General features: G+C 54.7%; 1 protein-coding gene and 1 long non-coding RNA gene across 9 annotated transcripts in view; one reads left to right on the forward strand and one right to left on the reverse strand.

Annotated features, from left to right (window-relative positions):
* The window catches only part of FOXP4 (forkhead box P4), a 50,873-nt gene that overhangs the window by 8,411 nt on the left and 27,575 nt on the right, over positions 1–14,887 (forward strand). For 5 of the 7 annotated variants that reach the window (XM_005223436.5, XM_005223441.5, XM_005223438.5 and 2 more), the window contains exon 2: positions 9,059–9,293. In XM_005223436.5, the coding sequence (XP_005223493.1) occupies positions 9,075–9,293 (219 nt within the window). In that variant the 5' untranslated portion in view covers positions 9,059–9,074. Of the gene's footprint in view, positions 1–8,025; positions 8,117–9,058; positions 9,294–14,887 lie in introns of those variants that run through there. The other 2 variants (XM_059880340.1, NM_001205524.1) reach the window with 2 other exon arrangements.
* Positions 9,286–13,096, reverse strand: LOC132343616 (uncharacterized). 2 transcript variants are annotated; one of them, XR_009492537.1, is made up of 4 exons: positions 12,701–13,096; positions 12,400–12,525; positions 11,640–12,023; positions 9,286–10,473 (listed from the first exon to the last, which is right to left on the reverse strand). It is a non-coding gene; the product is annotated as an uncharacterized lncRNA (long non-coding RNA). The 2 variants fall into 2 exon arrangements; XR_009492536.1 differs by having other exon boundaries at positions 9,286–12,023.

The following is a 14,887-nucleotide window of genomic DNA, read 5'->3' on the forward strand; positions in this document are numbered from 1 at the left end:
AGAAAGATGTGGAAGGATCCTGTATCTTGCACATTTGAATATGGATGTGTTTTTTGGATGCCTCTGAGTTGGTACCCAAGATTTCTGTAAATGCCACTGCTAGATATCATCAGGGGAGACAAAGAGAGGGACCAGGGCCCAGAGAAGGCCAGACCACTGGTCTGTCCCAGGCTGGCAGGAGCCCTTCCTGTGCCCACGGGAGCCCCCTGGTGCCAAGGGCACTACCAGAACCAGGCTCCAGATGGCCTCTCAGGCCCTGGGTGAGTACCCCACCCCTTAACCAGCAGGCCCCCCACGAAAGACGGCACTATTTAATTAGCCATCTCTGATTAACCAAACTTGGCATTCGGCTCCTCTTGCCCTCATCTTTCCCAGCTCCGAATCAATGGCTTTGATATGCTAATTAGGGAGTAATTTAATTTCAAAAGGCCGCAATTAACAAGGGTGTTGTGGACATGCTGTAGTTAAGCGGAGTAATCTAATTTGCATTAGTAACAAGCAGGGACTAATTAGAAGCTTAATTAGACACTTAGATGGCTCTTATGTTTACTTTCTTAACGAGATGGAGTGGGCTCTTTGGTTCTCTTTTTTTCTTTTTCTCATTGTTAATTCTTTCTTTTGGTCACGGTACTCGAAAGAAGTGTTGAGGGAGGCCACCTTGCTAGGGCCTGGTGGAAGCATTTTGGGGCAGGAGCCAGTGAAAAGTGTGCTGGGGCAGGGGCATGGTGATGGTGGCGAGGCAAGGTTCGGATTCCTGGGAAATTCCAGTGACCGCCCTCCAGGCTTTGCCACCTTGAGATGGAATCCCAGGGAAGAGCTCTGGTTTGGGAGCTGTAGGGTTTCAGTTTGGCTCAACCTCCTAGCAGCCGAGAAACCTTGAAACATCACTAAACTTCCTCAAAGTGTGGTTCCTTCAAACGTCACAGTGAGTGCCTGTGTGTGACAGGACATGGGAAAGAACTTTCAAGGCCTCTGTGAGTGGAATAGTTGTTACTAAAATATATTCACAAATTGTGTGCCCAGGCTTCACTTACTGAAGACTCAGCTCAGAAGTCACCTCCTACAGGAAACCTTCCCGGAGCATCTTACTCCCTCGAGGCATCCATAGCCAGCCCCCTTCTCCAGTATCTCCTGAACGTAACACTGGTAAAGTTGTGTGTTGTGTAGTCAGTTTTCAACCCTGGCTGTACCGGAAATTTAGAATGCTGTTAAAATTCTCCATGCCTAGATCTGACTTCCCAGAGAATCCAATTAAATTGATCCGGGGTAGAGCCCAGGTGGGGGCTTCCCAGGTGGCACCAGTGGTAAAGAACCCGCCTGCCAATACAGGAGATATAAGAGACAGGAGTTCAATCCCTGGGTCAGGAAGATTCCTTGGAGGAAGGCATGGCAATCCACTGCAGTATTCTTTGCCTGGAGAATCCCATGGACAGTAGAGCCTGGTGGGCTACAGTCCATAGGGTTGCAAAGAGTTGGACATGACTGAAGCTACTTAGCACACAGAGCATATATATGGATATTTTTTAATGCTTGTGTTTGCCTGTGTCTGTCTCTCTCCACCAAGCTATAACCGCCCTCCCGCCCAGCAAGGGCTGTGTTTTATTCACTTCTGTGTGCCCAAATGCCACTACCCTCTGTGGCCAGCGTCATTCACACAACTCTGTGACAACTAAAAAGTGCTGATTAAAATATTTGATGTCATGTGGAAATGGTTATGATAGTAAGTGGTGAGTGGGAAAACAAAAATTCAAACCATGTACAGATTATGAACCCAAGCTCACGTTTTAGAAGTTTATATGCAAAAAAAAAAAAAAAAGTTTATATGCCCAACGAGAAAGAAAATGGACGAGACTGAAAGGGGTGGGGCCCCAAAGTCTAGCTCTCCAGCTGGTAGACTTACAGGTACTATTCATTTATTTCCTCTTCACATGCTTCTGCCAAGATGTCCTACTTTTATGATTAGAAGATAAAGTTATTTGAAACTTGGAGGAGAACCTAGAACAGAGAACCCCGGGATGGCGGCTCACCTTCCAAATCAGAGGCGGCTACAGACTTCTAAGAGGCACGTCCTTAGCCTGGCACGTCCTTAGCCTGGCATGTGCACTAGCTCCTTGGGCTTGGAGGTTTTGTGCTAAGAAGAGGCCTCGAATGATCCCCGAACTTGGACACCAGATAGTTCCCAGTGTGCCGTTCAGGGAGATTCTTAGGCTGAAGCGAGAATCTTAGCAGGGAGCCCAGGGCACCAGACTCTGACCCACACAAGAGCGTCCCACAGTCCAGGGAGGGCCCTGGAGAGGGACTGAGCTTTTTTTCTGGAGCTCTGATGGCCCCCTCAGCCTGAGGAGAGACACTGCCCAGGCTGATCAGAGTGCCAAGCGGTCATGGGGCTCGCATCACCCTACCTTGCTTTGGGGAGCCTATTGGGAGCTACAGAGACATTCTAACCCTTGGGTTCTATCTCACTTTCCTCAAGTGCTGAAGAGAGTGAAAATGGACGAGCCTGGAATGGGTGGGGCCCCAGCGTCAGGGCCGGGATGAGGGGATGGCATCTGGTCTTGCTGGGTCCCCACAACGGTAGTAAGTAGCCTTCTCTGCATACCTTCAGGCAGCGATACCGCGGCAGCCCTGTGAGGAAGGGTTACTGTATTAGCTTCACATGACAAATAAAGAAACCAAGGCTCAGATGGTGACCTCACTGCTCATGTTCTAATTACAGAGCTAATAAGAGACCAGAGCAGGGTCAGCAGGTAGGAGGTCCAATGAGGGGCTGGGAGGAAAGGCCGAGGCCCCCAGGGCTCCTGCAGGAGCCCTCCTCTCACCTGGTGGCCCGAAGCCAGTGGGCCTTCGGGGCCTGAGCTGGATGGGCAAGGGGATCCCCAGGCCTTGGGATGACAGATTGGGAAGTTTCCTTCAGGTGCTTGAAATGCCAGCGCTCGTTGTGAAGAGCCCTCTGCTTTACATCCCTTGACACAAGTGGGATCTGATAGCAGGACAGCTAGAGGAGGAGGAGGAAAAAGAGAAGGGAGGAAATAAAAGGCAGCCCCATGCTCTGTTCCATATGGTACCTGCTTATGTGTGGCTTTTTTTTCCTCTAAATTGCACCTTATGAGAACCTATCTTTGAAAGTCCCCCCACCGCCATGTGGACTATTTATAAAGTCTTTTATTGAATTTATTAGAACATTGTTTCTGTTTTATGTTCTGATTTTTTGGCCATGAGGCATGTGGGATCTTAGTTCCCCAACCAAGGATTGAACCTGCTTTCCCTGTTTTGGAAGGTGAAGTCTGAACCACTGGACTGCCAGGGATGTCCCATGTCTTTTTATATAATCCAGAATTGCATCCATTTCAAAGACTCTTTGCTCTGAAGGAAGTCTTCAGAAACCAGTGACTGCTCTTGTGAAGTCAGGCCTTTTGCAGATTGCTGTTCCCCCTACATTCAGTGTACACTTTGCCTGACCGATACCTGCTTATTCTTCATTTCTAAGTATAGATGCCAGTTCTTAAAAAGAAGCCTTCTTTGCTCCTCCATATAAATTGAGTCTTTTATTTGTTCCTTATACTCATATTTATAGAATTTGTTTTATTTGAGCTTATCTACATGTGTCCTTATTTATCGTCTGCCTCACCTTGTGGGGACATAGCTCCCGGAGTACAAGGCCTACTCAGGTCTGCACAAACACAGGCTGGCACGTGGGTAGGTGCTTAAATATTTGTTGAACCAATGAATGGATGAAGGGTCGTTGCTGGTGAAATATTCTCCTGGGCAGCATCAGAAAGAGAAGAATGACTTTGTGGCCAAAACTTCACAATACTGGCTAAACTTTCAAAAAGACAAATGCCAAATTTACCCAGGAAAAAAGGGAGGTGAAGTTGTACCTCCATTATTACCAGTTGCCCTCAAAACACCCAGGACACCTACGCTGGCTTGTTTGAATTTTGTAAGCCAGTTGGGGGCCAGGACCGAGTTTTAGTATCCTGTAGATAGGGCCTCACTCAGTGCTTGGCTTAACTGGCCACGTTGAATGAACAAACGGTCTTGGAGGTAGATCACCTTGTTTTGGCCACCAGGAAGCTCATAACTGAAGCCAGTGCTTGTTGCTGGAGCCCTGCTGTTGCCTTGGACAGGCCGAATCTGCATCACCTAGGAACTTTTAAGAAATGAATTCTCAGGGCATTCCAGGCCTAAAATCAGAAGCTCCAGGCTGGGGGCCCAGTAATCTGTATTTTAACAAGCCCCCCAAGGCGATTCTGATGCACCGAAGTTTGAGATCCTCTGGCTTAAGGTCTTGGCCCATTTATTCTCCCTTGTACTACCCCATGGTATTATATTTTAAGTAGCTTTGTCTGTCTTTTATTGCAGTCGGCTTCCCAGTCTTTCTTGGAAGTTGATAGCGTTATATACATTGTAAACAGATAGCTATATCTAGTCCAATTTCCCCCATCATCCTACGGAGAAGAAAAGGGAAGAACTTGCCCCAAGTTAAACTGCAAACTGGTGACAGAGGTAGGGCTAGAAGCCAGCTTCTAGTCTAGTCTAGTCTCAGGCTTTCAACTGCCCCCCTGACAAGATTCTAGGTTTCCCAAGGGCTGGACCCCGGTGTCTGCTATTTCAACTCAAATCACCACCACTGCTCTGGGTACAGGTTACCTGTGGTCACGCCCCCACCAGCCGGGCTCCCCCTGAGAGCTGGGGGTGCGCCCCTTCTCCGGCTTCGCGAATGCACGTGTGCGCGTGTGCGCCCTGCCGGATGCGCGGCCCCTAGCCCCTAGCGAGAGCGCGCTGGGGGCTGCCCCGCCCCTTCCCTCGCTCCCTCCCTCCCTTGCGGGTAAACTCCGGGCATCCATCAGTCTGTTAATTGCACTAATTAGAGATCGCGGAGGTGTTAATTGGAAAACCCTGGTATTGTGCCTGTTTGGGGAAGAAAACGTCAATAAAAATTAATTGATGAGTTGGCAGGGCGGGCGGCGCGGGTTCGCGGCGAGGCATAGGGTGTCATGGCAATCGCTCAGATTAAGCGATTGTTAATTAAAAAGCTACGGTAATTAATACTCCGTACACCATATGGGCCCGCGGAAAAGGCACAAAAGGTTTCTCCGCGTGTGGGGCTCCCTGTTCCTTTTCCCCTCCCCCCCAGAAAGCACCCTAACCTTTGGGTCCTCCCTTTGGCCCCAAGGTGGGTGGAACTCGTCACTTCCGGCCAGGGAGGGGACAGAGGCAGGCCCGGCGCGTTCCAAGCCGGTCCGTGCTGCGAGCCCGCGTCCTTCGAAGGGCCAGGAGCCTCAGGGGAGGTGGGAGAGCCCCCAGCGGCCCCGCAGATGCCCCCAGAGCGGAAGAGGCGGTTGCGGCTTAGACCCTGCTTCCTTCCTTCCTTCCTTAACTGGCCAGAGGCTCTCAGGTGCCCTGGCGCCCCAGGGGAGCCCTGAGAGACCAGAAACCAGGACCTGCCCAATGGTAGGACCAGCACCCCAGGGAGAAATCCTGGAGCACAGGGGATGACTCTGTGCTGCCCCCAGCTTGCGGCAGGGCAGGGTTCAGGGAAGGCTGGGTGGGCCATGACCGAATCAATTTTAGGGAATCCTAGAAAGATCTTGTTCCCTCTCCTTACATGTCCATTTGAAGGAAAAAAAAGCAACCAGTGACTGGTCCAAGGTCACCCAGCTGGCCGTTGAAACCAGATGGTCTCCTTCCCAGAGCGCCTCTTGGCTCCTGCAGGTGGTCAGTCAGCAGCTCTTTGCTGAGGACAGGGGTGCCCAGGGCTGGAGCTGGCTTGGCAGAGGAGGGAGTGTGTGGAAAGAGGCAGAGGGGTGGGAGTGAACGTAGGAGGGGGCTCTTGGAGGGGCCCCCTCAGTACCACAGCAGGCAGCCCAAGTTTCCACTGGGAATTTTGAGGCCTGCATTTCCCTTTGGGAAAGGGACAGCTTTGATTCAAGTGGACCCTCCGTGTCTCTCAGCTGCCACTAGAACTTGGTGGTTTCTTATCCACACACTGGGGAGTTTTATTCCTGGAGCTTCCAAGTCCGAAGAGACCTTCAGGACCACCTCGCCACACAGAGACAGGGAAACGGAGGCGCAGAGGAGGAAGGGAAAGGATTCACAGCTGCTTGTGACTGAGCTCAGGCGCCCTGACACTCAGGCCCCTGTCTCCTCCCACCAGAGTCCAGATTCCCATGGACACTGGCTTTCTCCCCTATCCTTATGGGAACCAGGCATTGATATCAAGGCCTGCCTCCAGCACCCCACCCCAGCCACCCCACCCCTACCTGGCTGGGCCCCAGGCACACAGAACCTGCTCACCCACAGTGCGGGAACACCCCAGCGCTGTTACATCATCCAGCAGAGAGACAGGCATGAGGCTACCCTCTGCCCATGTGCTTCCCCTCGGGAGGGCAGGTGTCTCAGGGCAGAGGTGAGGGTGTGGAGATTCCTGGGAGCACCCACCTGCAGATTTGGGTTCCTGATGGTGGGCGGGCAGGAGCCTGGGGGAGGGGGCAGAGCAGAGTGCCACGTGGGAATTAATGCCATTCATACACCCTGCGGAAATGACTTTTCAAATGCATATAATCTCAAGCATGCAAATGAGAGGCTTGCTTCACCCTGTTTAATATGAATGATCGGCGCTTGAATAGCTATTATTATACGCCACATTGCAGCAATTATGTTGTTCACTGGGTGTCGCTCTATATCCCCCCCTCAATAAAAAAGAAAAGAAAAGGACACTTCTGTTTGCATCCTCCTTCCTTTTTTCTCCTTTTCTCCAAACTTGCTGTCTGATCAACTTTATGGTGTGTGTGAGTGTGGGAAGGGGGGCACTCTCTCTTACCCCAAGGAAGAAACTGCTGGATTCTCTCTCCTTTCTCCTGTGCACACACACACATACCCCTGAGGCTCTGGTCTTTGTCCCCAGGGGCCCAGGAGTTCTCAGATCTCAGGGCAGCTAGACTTGGAATGAGGGCCAGGGTCAGGCCGAGGGAGAGCAGAGCGGCCCTGCTGTCTCCCCCTCCCCCTTGGGTAGCAGCGGGGGTGCCCAGGCCTGAGTGCAGGAAGGTGCTCTGTAGGCTGCTGGGGGGAATTGAAGTGGGTGGTTGTGGGGAAGGGGCTGGAGCCCTGTGCTCTCGTGGGTGGAGGATGGTGTCCATGCCATCCATCATTTGGCAGCCACTGGCCCCCAGGCTGACACGGCCATTAAGGCCTGAGAGGGAGTGCTCAATCTCTTCCAAACCGTCACCCCCAACCTTGCCCTTGCCCCCGGCCCAACTCCTCTCGGAACCCAGGATTGGGAGCCGCAGCTGGGTTGGGGGGGGGGGGTGGGTTGTAAAAAGCCCTTGGGAACACGCAGAGAAAAAGGGACACTCCAGCAGCGCAGGGTCACCCAGGGGGCCGCACAAGAGCAGGTGTGATGTGCCACACGTGGACTGGTGGCCTCCCCAGGGGCCCTCAGCAGTGCTCTAGCCCCCCAGATCCCCCATACCCTCACTGTCCTTCCCATTCTGAGACAGTGGGGCAGAAACAGCAAGGGGCTCAGTAGGGTGACGGGAAAGAATTCTTCCAGAGTGAAAGAGAATTTGGGGGCTGCCTCTTTGGAGAAGAAACTAGGGCAGTCAGTCTCTTCCAGCCGTTGGTCTATTAAAGCCCACCCGCACCCAGGTATTGGGTCAGGGACTCCATGTGTCTGTGGGGTCTGCAAAGGCCAAAAGGGAATCAAGAAGGGCAGGAAAGATCACCGACTGGCTTCCACCCCTTGATCGCTGTGTGATCTGGGCCAAGTCTTCGACCTCTCCGAGCCCAGGGCCTTCACCCTTACAAATAGAGGGCAGGTGAAGAAGGGACCAATCATTTGTTGGACCTTAATTCTGCAGGCGATTTGTGTGTGCTGGTTTATTTACTCCTCACGGGACTCTGAGGCTGGGAGAAATTCCTTCTACAGACAGAGAAACTGAGATTTAGGGAGGTTAAGACTCCTGTCAGAGATCAGTAGTGGGTACCAACTGTGTCTTGTTGGCTGAAATCAATGTTCCTCTCCAGGGACTGTGGCTTTGGCAATAGCTGGAGACCCCAGCCTTTGAGAACAGCTCTGCCCACTGAAGCCCCCCATCTGCTTCGGTCTGTGTAACAGGTATCTGAGCTAGTGCACCCTCCATGAGATACAGAAGGAACCGCAGGGCCCCTCCTTGCTGGCCTTGACCATCCCAGTCATACCCTCTTGTCCTTCTGAGCATGTTTTTGCCACTGCTTGAGAGGCAGTTTCGGGACATGGGGGAAGAAGACACAGGATTCAGGCCTTGGCTCGGCCTTGGGTAAATCTTCTGATGCTCTGGACCCTCGGTTTCCCATCTGTAAAATCAGGACGAAAGGAACGGTCTCCCACGATTCTTGTGAGAAGGGGTCCGGGTGCCTGTAGAGACAGTAAACACTGAGAATCAGCTTTGGGCAAGGCGCTGGGCTGAGGGCCTTAGAATGGACGGTCAGGGAGGCTGGACCACCGGCTGCCCCGCGTCCCGGGGGCAGCTCCAGGCCCAGCTGAGGGACTGGCATCCAGTAGTGGAAGCTGGGCAGACGGCAGCTGCCTGTGCTGCAGCCGGGAAAGGAGGCCCTGCCCTTGGGGAGCTCCGGGTCTGGGGGGAAATAAACACAACGGCCATCACAGGTGTTGAGGGGAGGCAATATGGTGGCTCCCAGTGAATACCTCACCTGCTTTTAAGTCCTTGCAGACCCCTGCCCATCCTGGCTCTGCCTTACAAGCTAGCCTGGAGGGAGAGGCCTGAACTGGTTTAGGGGTGAGGCGTCGCCCCCTCGAGGAAATATGGGGCAATGGGGGCGCCTCAGCTACAGGCTGGAGCTGCCCTCACCTGGGCCTGGGGGGAGGGTGACATTAGGAGGGTCTGCGCCCCAGCAGGGGTCCCAGGGTCGGCCTCCAGGAAGTTGAGAGGGAGAAGCCGCCCCACGATTCGGTGGAGCTGTGTTGTTTGGGGACGGGGGTGTTGGGGGCATCCCTTGCAGGCCCGCCGTCCGGCCTTCGCGCCTCAGCCCCTCCCCCACGTCTCTCCTCCTTCTCCAGGTCCCGCTAGAGCGACATGATGGTGGAATCCGCCTCGGAGACAATCAGGTCAGCTCCGTCTGGTCAGAACGGCGTGGGCAGCCTCTCCGGGCAGGCCGATGGCGGCGGCGGCGGCAGTAGCGGCGGCGGGGCTGCGGGCCCTGCCGCAGGCGGTGCGGGCAGGGACTCGGCAGTGGGCGCAGACAGCAACGGCGAGATGAGCCCCGCGGAGCTCCTGCACTTCCAGCAGCAACAGGTAGGAGCCGGCACGCCTCCCCAGCCACCTGGGAGGGATGCCGGATCCCGGCTCCCCGGGGACCTCCGCTCCCAGTCTAGCTGCCTGACCTTAACATTCTTGAGAAGATCCAACCAGCAGGGACCACCAGCGCGCCCCACCCCCCACCCCGGGCCCTAGTGATCACTAAGGCCAGGGGAGAGCAGCCCTTCCAGAAAGGGTGGTGTGGCTGGGGGCCCTGAGATCTCTGGGCTTAGGCTCAGAAATGCCCACAAGGGCAGACAGATGGCTGGGCAGCAGGCTCGAGGGGGTTGCATCTTGGGCAGGCGGGCACCTGGGCTCTCCTGCACTCTGACTAAGTTAACAGGGTTGGGGGAGGGAGACCCTGCTCTTGGTGTCTCCTCTTTGGCCTAGGGGGCTCTGCACTCATTGGTAGCTTTACTTTGTTTGTATTGTAATGCATTCCCCACCTGAACCTCTGCCTCCGGCCCCTGATCCAAGCTGTGAGTCAATTCACAGGCACCAGGGGTCAGCGTACCCGGGAGGAGTTCACGAGCAGCAAGCAGAGGCAGGCCTCCAGGTCTAGTGCCCGACTGGAAACTTCTGTCTGTATCCTCCTCCCTCTTCCCCCTTCATCATTCCCACCCTAAACTGAAGAGTTCAGGAGTCCAAGACCAGCCTCTCTGAGGATCAGGAGGCCTTAGGGTGGGGAGCCTGGTTGGGTTATGACAGAGCAGGGGCCCCAGTTCCCAGCCCCACCCGGGAAAAAGGGAAAATCATGCTTGACAAGTTCAGGAGAACCGGCCCAGCCAGCCCTGGCCTTGGGATGCTCCTTCTCTTATTTGACATTGCTTCTCAAATCACTGCTGGTGGCATTACCCCGGCGGGGGGGTGGTCCTGCCTCCCTGCCTGTGCCCCTCCCTGCCCTGTGTGCACAGGTGTGTGCCCCGTCATCTCTTGCTCTCCCCCAGGTTTGCCCTGAGGCTCCTTCTCCCACTTCATAGCCCCTAAGGGGCCCTTTCCCACCACACTTGAAGCCAGAGGTCAGATTGGAAGCAGCACTGTCCGAAGGCCGACTCCCGAGCTGGTTAGCCAGGACTGACGCAGGAAATGAACAAACCCAGGTTCTGTCTCCACCTCTCCTTCCCGGCAGTCCATCTGGGCCAGTCCTGGGCTTCCCTGAGCCTTGGCCTCTTGGCACCTGAAGTACAGGGACTGTTAGGATCAGATGCAATTTGGGCGTGAAATCCTTCCCCCCAGTGACTGATCCATACGGGTGTGAACAGAATTGAGGACTTTAAAAATCCCTTCCTCTTGCAAACAGTGGCAACTTGAGCAGAAAAGGCCTGTCTCCTTTCTCCAGGGAGATGGTCCTTGGGAGTTCGCTGGCATCTCCCAAGCTTGCCTAAGCAGGTTCCCTGGGGAAGAGACCCACAGAGTCTGTACCATCTATGGGGGACAGAAGGTCAAAGGGCAGAACCCTACCCTTTATCAAAATAATAACAAAACACACCAGGACGGAGATCTCCAAGGCCACCCATTCTGTATGGGTGAAAACTTCTCTCGCACCTCTAGGCAGACAGAGCTATGAAAATTTGTGAAAGTGGAGGGAAGGCTAGGGGGAAAGTTTCTTTTAAAAAATTATTTAAAGAGAAGACTGAGCACCAGTGAGCAGGATAAGCGGGGAGAGGTGTGGGGTGGGGAGAGACGGGACTGTCTGTACTGATCAGGTTTCTGTGTTCTGCGTTGCACTCAGGCTGTGTTTTACCATCTATATTCCACGTTCCAGTTATCCCTGTTTGTTTTGGTGAATATCCCAAAGTCCTGGAAAATCCTATATCTGTTTCACAAATAAACTGGGGTGGAGATTTGGAGGCAGGCGGAGGGAGGGCTGGTTTATCCATTTGCGCTCACTACGGGCGTAGTGCCTAGGGCCAAGGAAAATATTTGAGACTTAAAAAAGGTTTTCTTGGCTCCAAACTATGAAAAGAACCCTGCAAAATTAAAATTACAAAATTGTCAATTAAAAGGAAACACTCTGTGGGCCATCCTTCTGCCTCCAATATATGAGTGAAGCTTTGGCGAGGGGAGCTTCAGGGTAACGATTTTTGGTTACCCCCTCCCCCCCAACACATGTCTCTGACTCTTTGTTGGGAGAGTGAATGGAGGAAGAGGGCTGGGCCCAGCAAGTGCCTGCTCCCTCTCAACCCCAATCAGGAAGTCCTTGGAGGACAAACAAAAACTCTGTGCCTCTGTTTGATGCTTTGGGACTTTAATCCCCTTACCTTTGTGGTGTTGTTTGTGGGAAGTTTGTGTTGTTGTTATTCCCACATCATGGATAAGGGGGCAGCCAGAGGCAGCACTGACCTGTCCAGGTGCCAGGGATGGTAGATCTCGGTTCTCCCGGCTCCTGGTGTTTCCTTGTGCAGGGCTCAGCTCCTACCACACTTCGCAGTCCCCAAGGCAGCAAGGCCTGGCGCCTACTAGGTGCTAAATAAACCACTGTTGGTGACTGAATGAGAGCTCTCCACTCTCAGGCTAAAAGCACTCTTAAAACAAACCAACAAAAAGCAGCGCTGGCCGCCGGCTCTAAGTGGCCACTCCAGAGGCCGTGAGTGGGTCTGCGGGTGGCGCCCTGGTCCGTCCTCCTTGTGCCCCCGTGGCTCCTCTTCCTCTGTCCGTCTGTCCATCTGTCGGTTGGTCCCTGCCCCTCTGCTCTGGATAAACAAGCCCTGGAAATGCAGTCTTGGCCTTTGGGAGTAATGAGTTGACAAAGGAGAGAGAGAGATAAACAGGGCGAGTCAGAAGTCAGGCTGGTGACAGGACTTTAGGCCGAAACAAACAGTGCTGAAGAGGGCAGCCACGTCACTCTGGAACAAGAGCCGGCGCCGGTTTCCATGCAACAGCAGGCCGAGAGCTTGTTTAAACAGAGGCAGCCAGGGGGTGGGGGTGGGGGGACAGGGCTGGGCTGCCCGGCCCTGTCTGACTGGAGAGAGGGTCCCCGTCTGGTCTGGCTGCCCTGCCTCGGTCCAGCAGCCAAGGCCCCAGCTTCCTGCTCCCTCCTCCCAGCCCCTTTTCGGTGAGTGACAGAGCCCCACTGCCTCCACTCTGTCCTTGGGGCTTTCACCTGGTCTCCAGTCTCCTGGTGAATCTCCCCTGAGAAGAAGGCAGGGGGAGGACGGTGAACCTTGGAGCGCACATTCACTCAGCAAACATGCATGGAAGCTCGTTTGGCACCCAGCACCCTGCTGGCCTGCTGGGGTTAGTGATCCTGTTAGAGATGCCTTGAACCCAACAGGCGTGCCAGCTGCCCATCAACCCCTGCCTTCCTTCACCAAGCCAAAGTCTCCTTTGGCCCATATTTCCCCTCTAGGATGGCATTTTTTCTTTGAAGGTTACCCTTGCATTTTCTCCTAATCTGACTTCACCTGTATGAACACGTTCTTGGTGTGTAGGGCTTTCCCTGGGGTCTCCACAAATATCCTTTGGGCTCTCCAATGGGGGCACAACCAGGGCTGGGAGAAGTGTGTGGCAGCTCTAGGGAAGTGAGGTGGAGGGCCTGGGGAGGTTTCGGGGGCCAGGCTGGATGCTCGCTGGACTTGGGGCCAGGAGGACTGGGCCAGGCAGGCGGCGGGCGGGGGGGGCGGGCAGCGGGCAGAGCGGCTGGGCTGAAAGGCGTCCGGGGCCTCCAGAGCCGCCACTCCTATTGTCCTCTGGTTGCGGGGGTGACAGGTCAGCAAGGGTCACAGGAGGGTTGCCTAGCGTCTGGGAACTCCCACTGCAGTTGCTGTGGCAACCGGGGCCAAATCCCACCCTGTTCACATCCTGTGAGGAGATTCAGAATGGTTGGGGGGCTCTGCACATTAATGGGCTTTTACCTCAGCCCCCTCCATAGAGACGGGGGGTGGGCAGTGTCAGGGAGTTGGGGGAAGGAAGAATGGAAGAGATTTTCCTTTCCCTCCCCCATCTGGCTCTCGTGGCCCCAGCTCCTGGGGGGATGGGGTGGAAAAGGGGAGTCTTCGGAGGTGCATTAGCACAGACACCTCACACGTGCTGACAGCAGTTGCCTTTCGTCTGCAGGTCTGGGGCCCATTTCTTCAAGTCTTCGCTCCCGCCCCAGATCCCATTCTTTCATCTCCGGTCCCACACCCTCCAGACTCCCTTTCTCTTTCTGTAGAATGAGTCCTTTCCCAGGAGGTGCTGGGGGCCCTGAAGGGAGAGTCAGGGCCCACACTCCTCAGAGGGGAGACTTAGAAAGTTCACGCGGGGGAGGTCCCAGACTTGCCGACAGCTGCAGGGAGTGTTAGAAACTCCCTGTGTCCCTCCTGCCTGGGAACAGGGGGCAAGTGGGAGGTGGGGTCAGGTAGTAAGGTGACGGGCAGGGTCCTGAGAGGGCCAAATTCCCCTTCTCATACCCCTCCTGGGTGACTAAGCCAAAGGCCCCCCTGTTTTGCGTGTCTGCCTCCTAGTCCAACAGGAAAGGAAGTTTCCCTAAGAGGGGAGAGAAAGGTTGAGGAGGGGTGTCCCCAGGCCCCTGCTTCCTCGGGACTAGGAAGGAGCCTGCCCACTGTACCCCCAGGCTTCCCTTCTGCTGTGGAATTCTGAGACCCCCTCTTCCCACCCCCCGGCCTCTTTCATCTCCCTTTTACACCAGAGTTCTTGTCCTTACTGATAACAAGTTTGGGGACAGTGGGGAGAATTGAGGGGGAAGAAGGTGAGTGTTTCCTCTTCTAAGGGTGAAGGACTGAAGCCAGGTGGGCATATCCCGGGACCCCCTCTCAGTGGGTCAGCTAGGTGTTCTCCTGCGGGAGCCCCAGTGGGAGTCGGTGGGGAGGGAACCATATGCCCTGCACAGCCCCCACTCCAAACCCCACTCTTAGAGCCCCTGCGGGGTGGCTAGCGTGAGGGCAGTGGCTGGGTTCACGGCAGCCCTGAACCCAGACCTGGGAGCAGACCCGCTTCCAGAGAACTCCAGTCACTGGGACATGTCTGGGAGGGGAAGCGCCGCCACCCCGCCACCCTCAGCCCACAGCGCTTCAGTTTCTTCCAGATCCCACTGCTGGACCTTCCTGGGGAGCTGGTTTTGGCCCCAAGAGGGGCAAGAATGGAGGGGAGGGCCGGCTTCTAGGGAGGGCCTTGCCCTTCTGGGCCCTGGTGGGTTCTTTTGTTAATCGTCTTCCTTGGAGGGGTCGCATTCTCAACACACTTGTTGGGGATGGGGTCCTGAAACTGGGCTGTGTGTCTCCCACCCACGTGGGCCTGCCTGTATCTGTGCGTTGCTGGTTTTCATTTTAATGGTTCTAATTTGAGAATGTGCCGATGTCATTTTTACGAGGTTGGTGTAAAAAAAATTTACAGCCTTCCCCAAAAAGCTTTTTTTTTTTTCCAAGGGAAAAAGGTGTAGAATCACTTCGGGGGTTTTATGGTCTCCTCTCCCCCATCCTCCATGCCCCTCCTTCTCTGCGTAATTTCATTTTTATGTCTCTTTGCTGGAGGACAAAGCCTGGCTGGTGGAGAGCCTGGATCCCCCCAGGTCAGCACCCTTGGTGGCTGGGACCCCTGACCTCTGAACCTTCTCCCTGTCCTCTTTCCCTCCACACTCTGGTCCCAGAGGA

Source organism: Bos taurus, chromosome 23 (assembly GCF_002263795.3).
Source record: "Bos taurus isolate L1 Dominette 01449 registration number 42190680 breed Hereford chromosome 23, ARS-UCD2.0, whole genome shotgun sequence".
NCBI lineage: Eukaryota > Metazoa > Chordata > Mammalia > Artiodactyla > Bovidae > Bos > Bos taurus.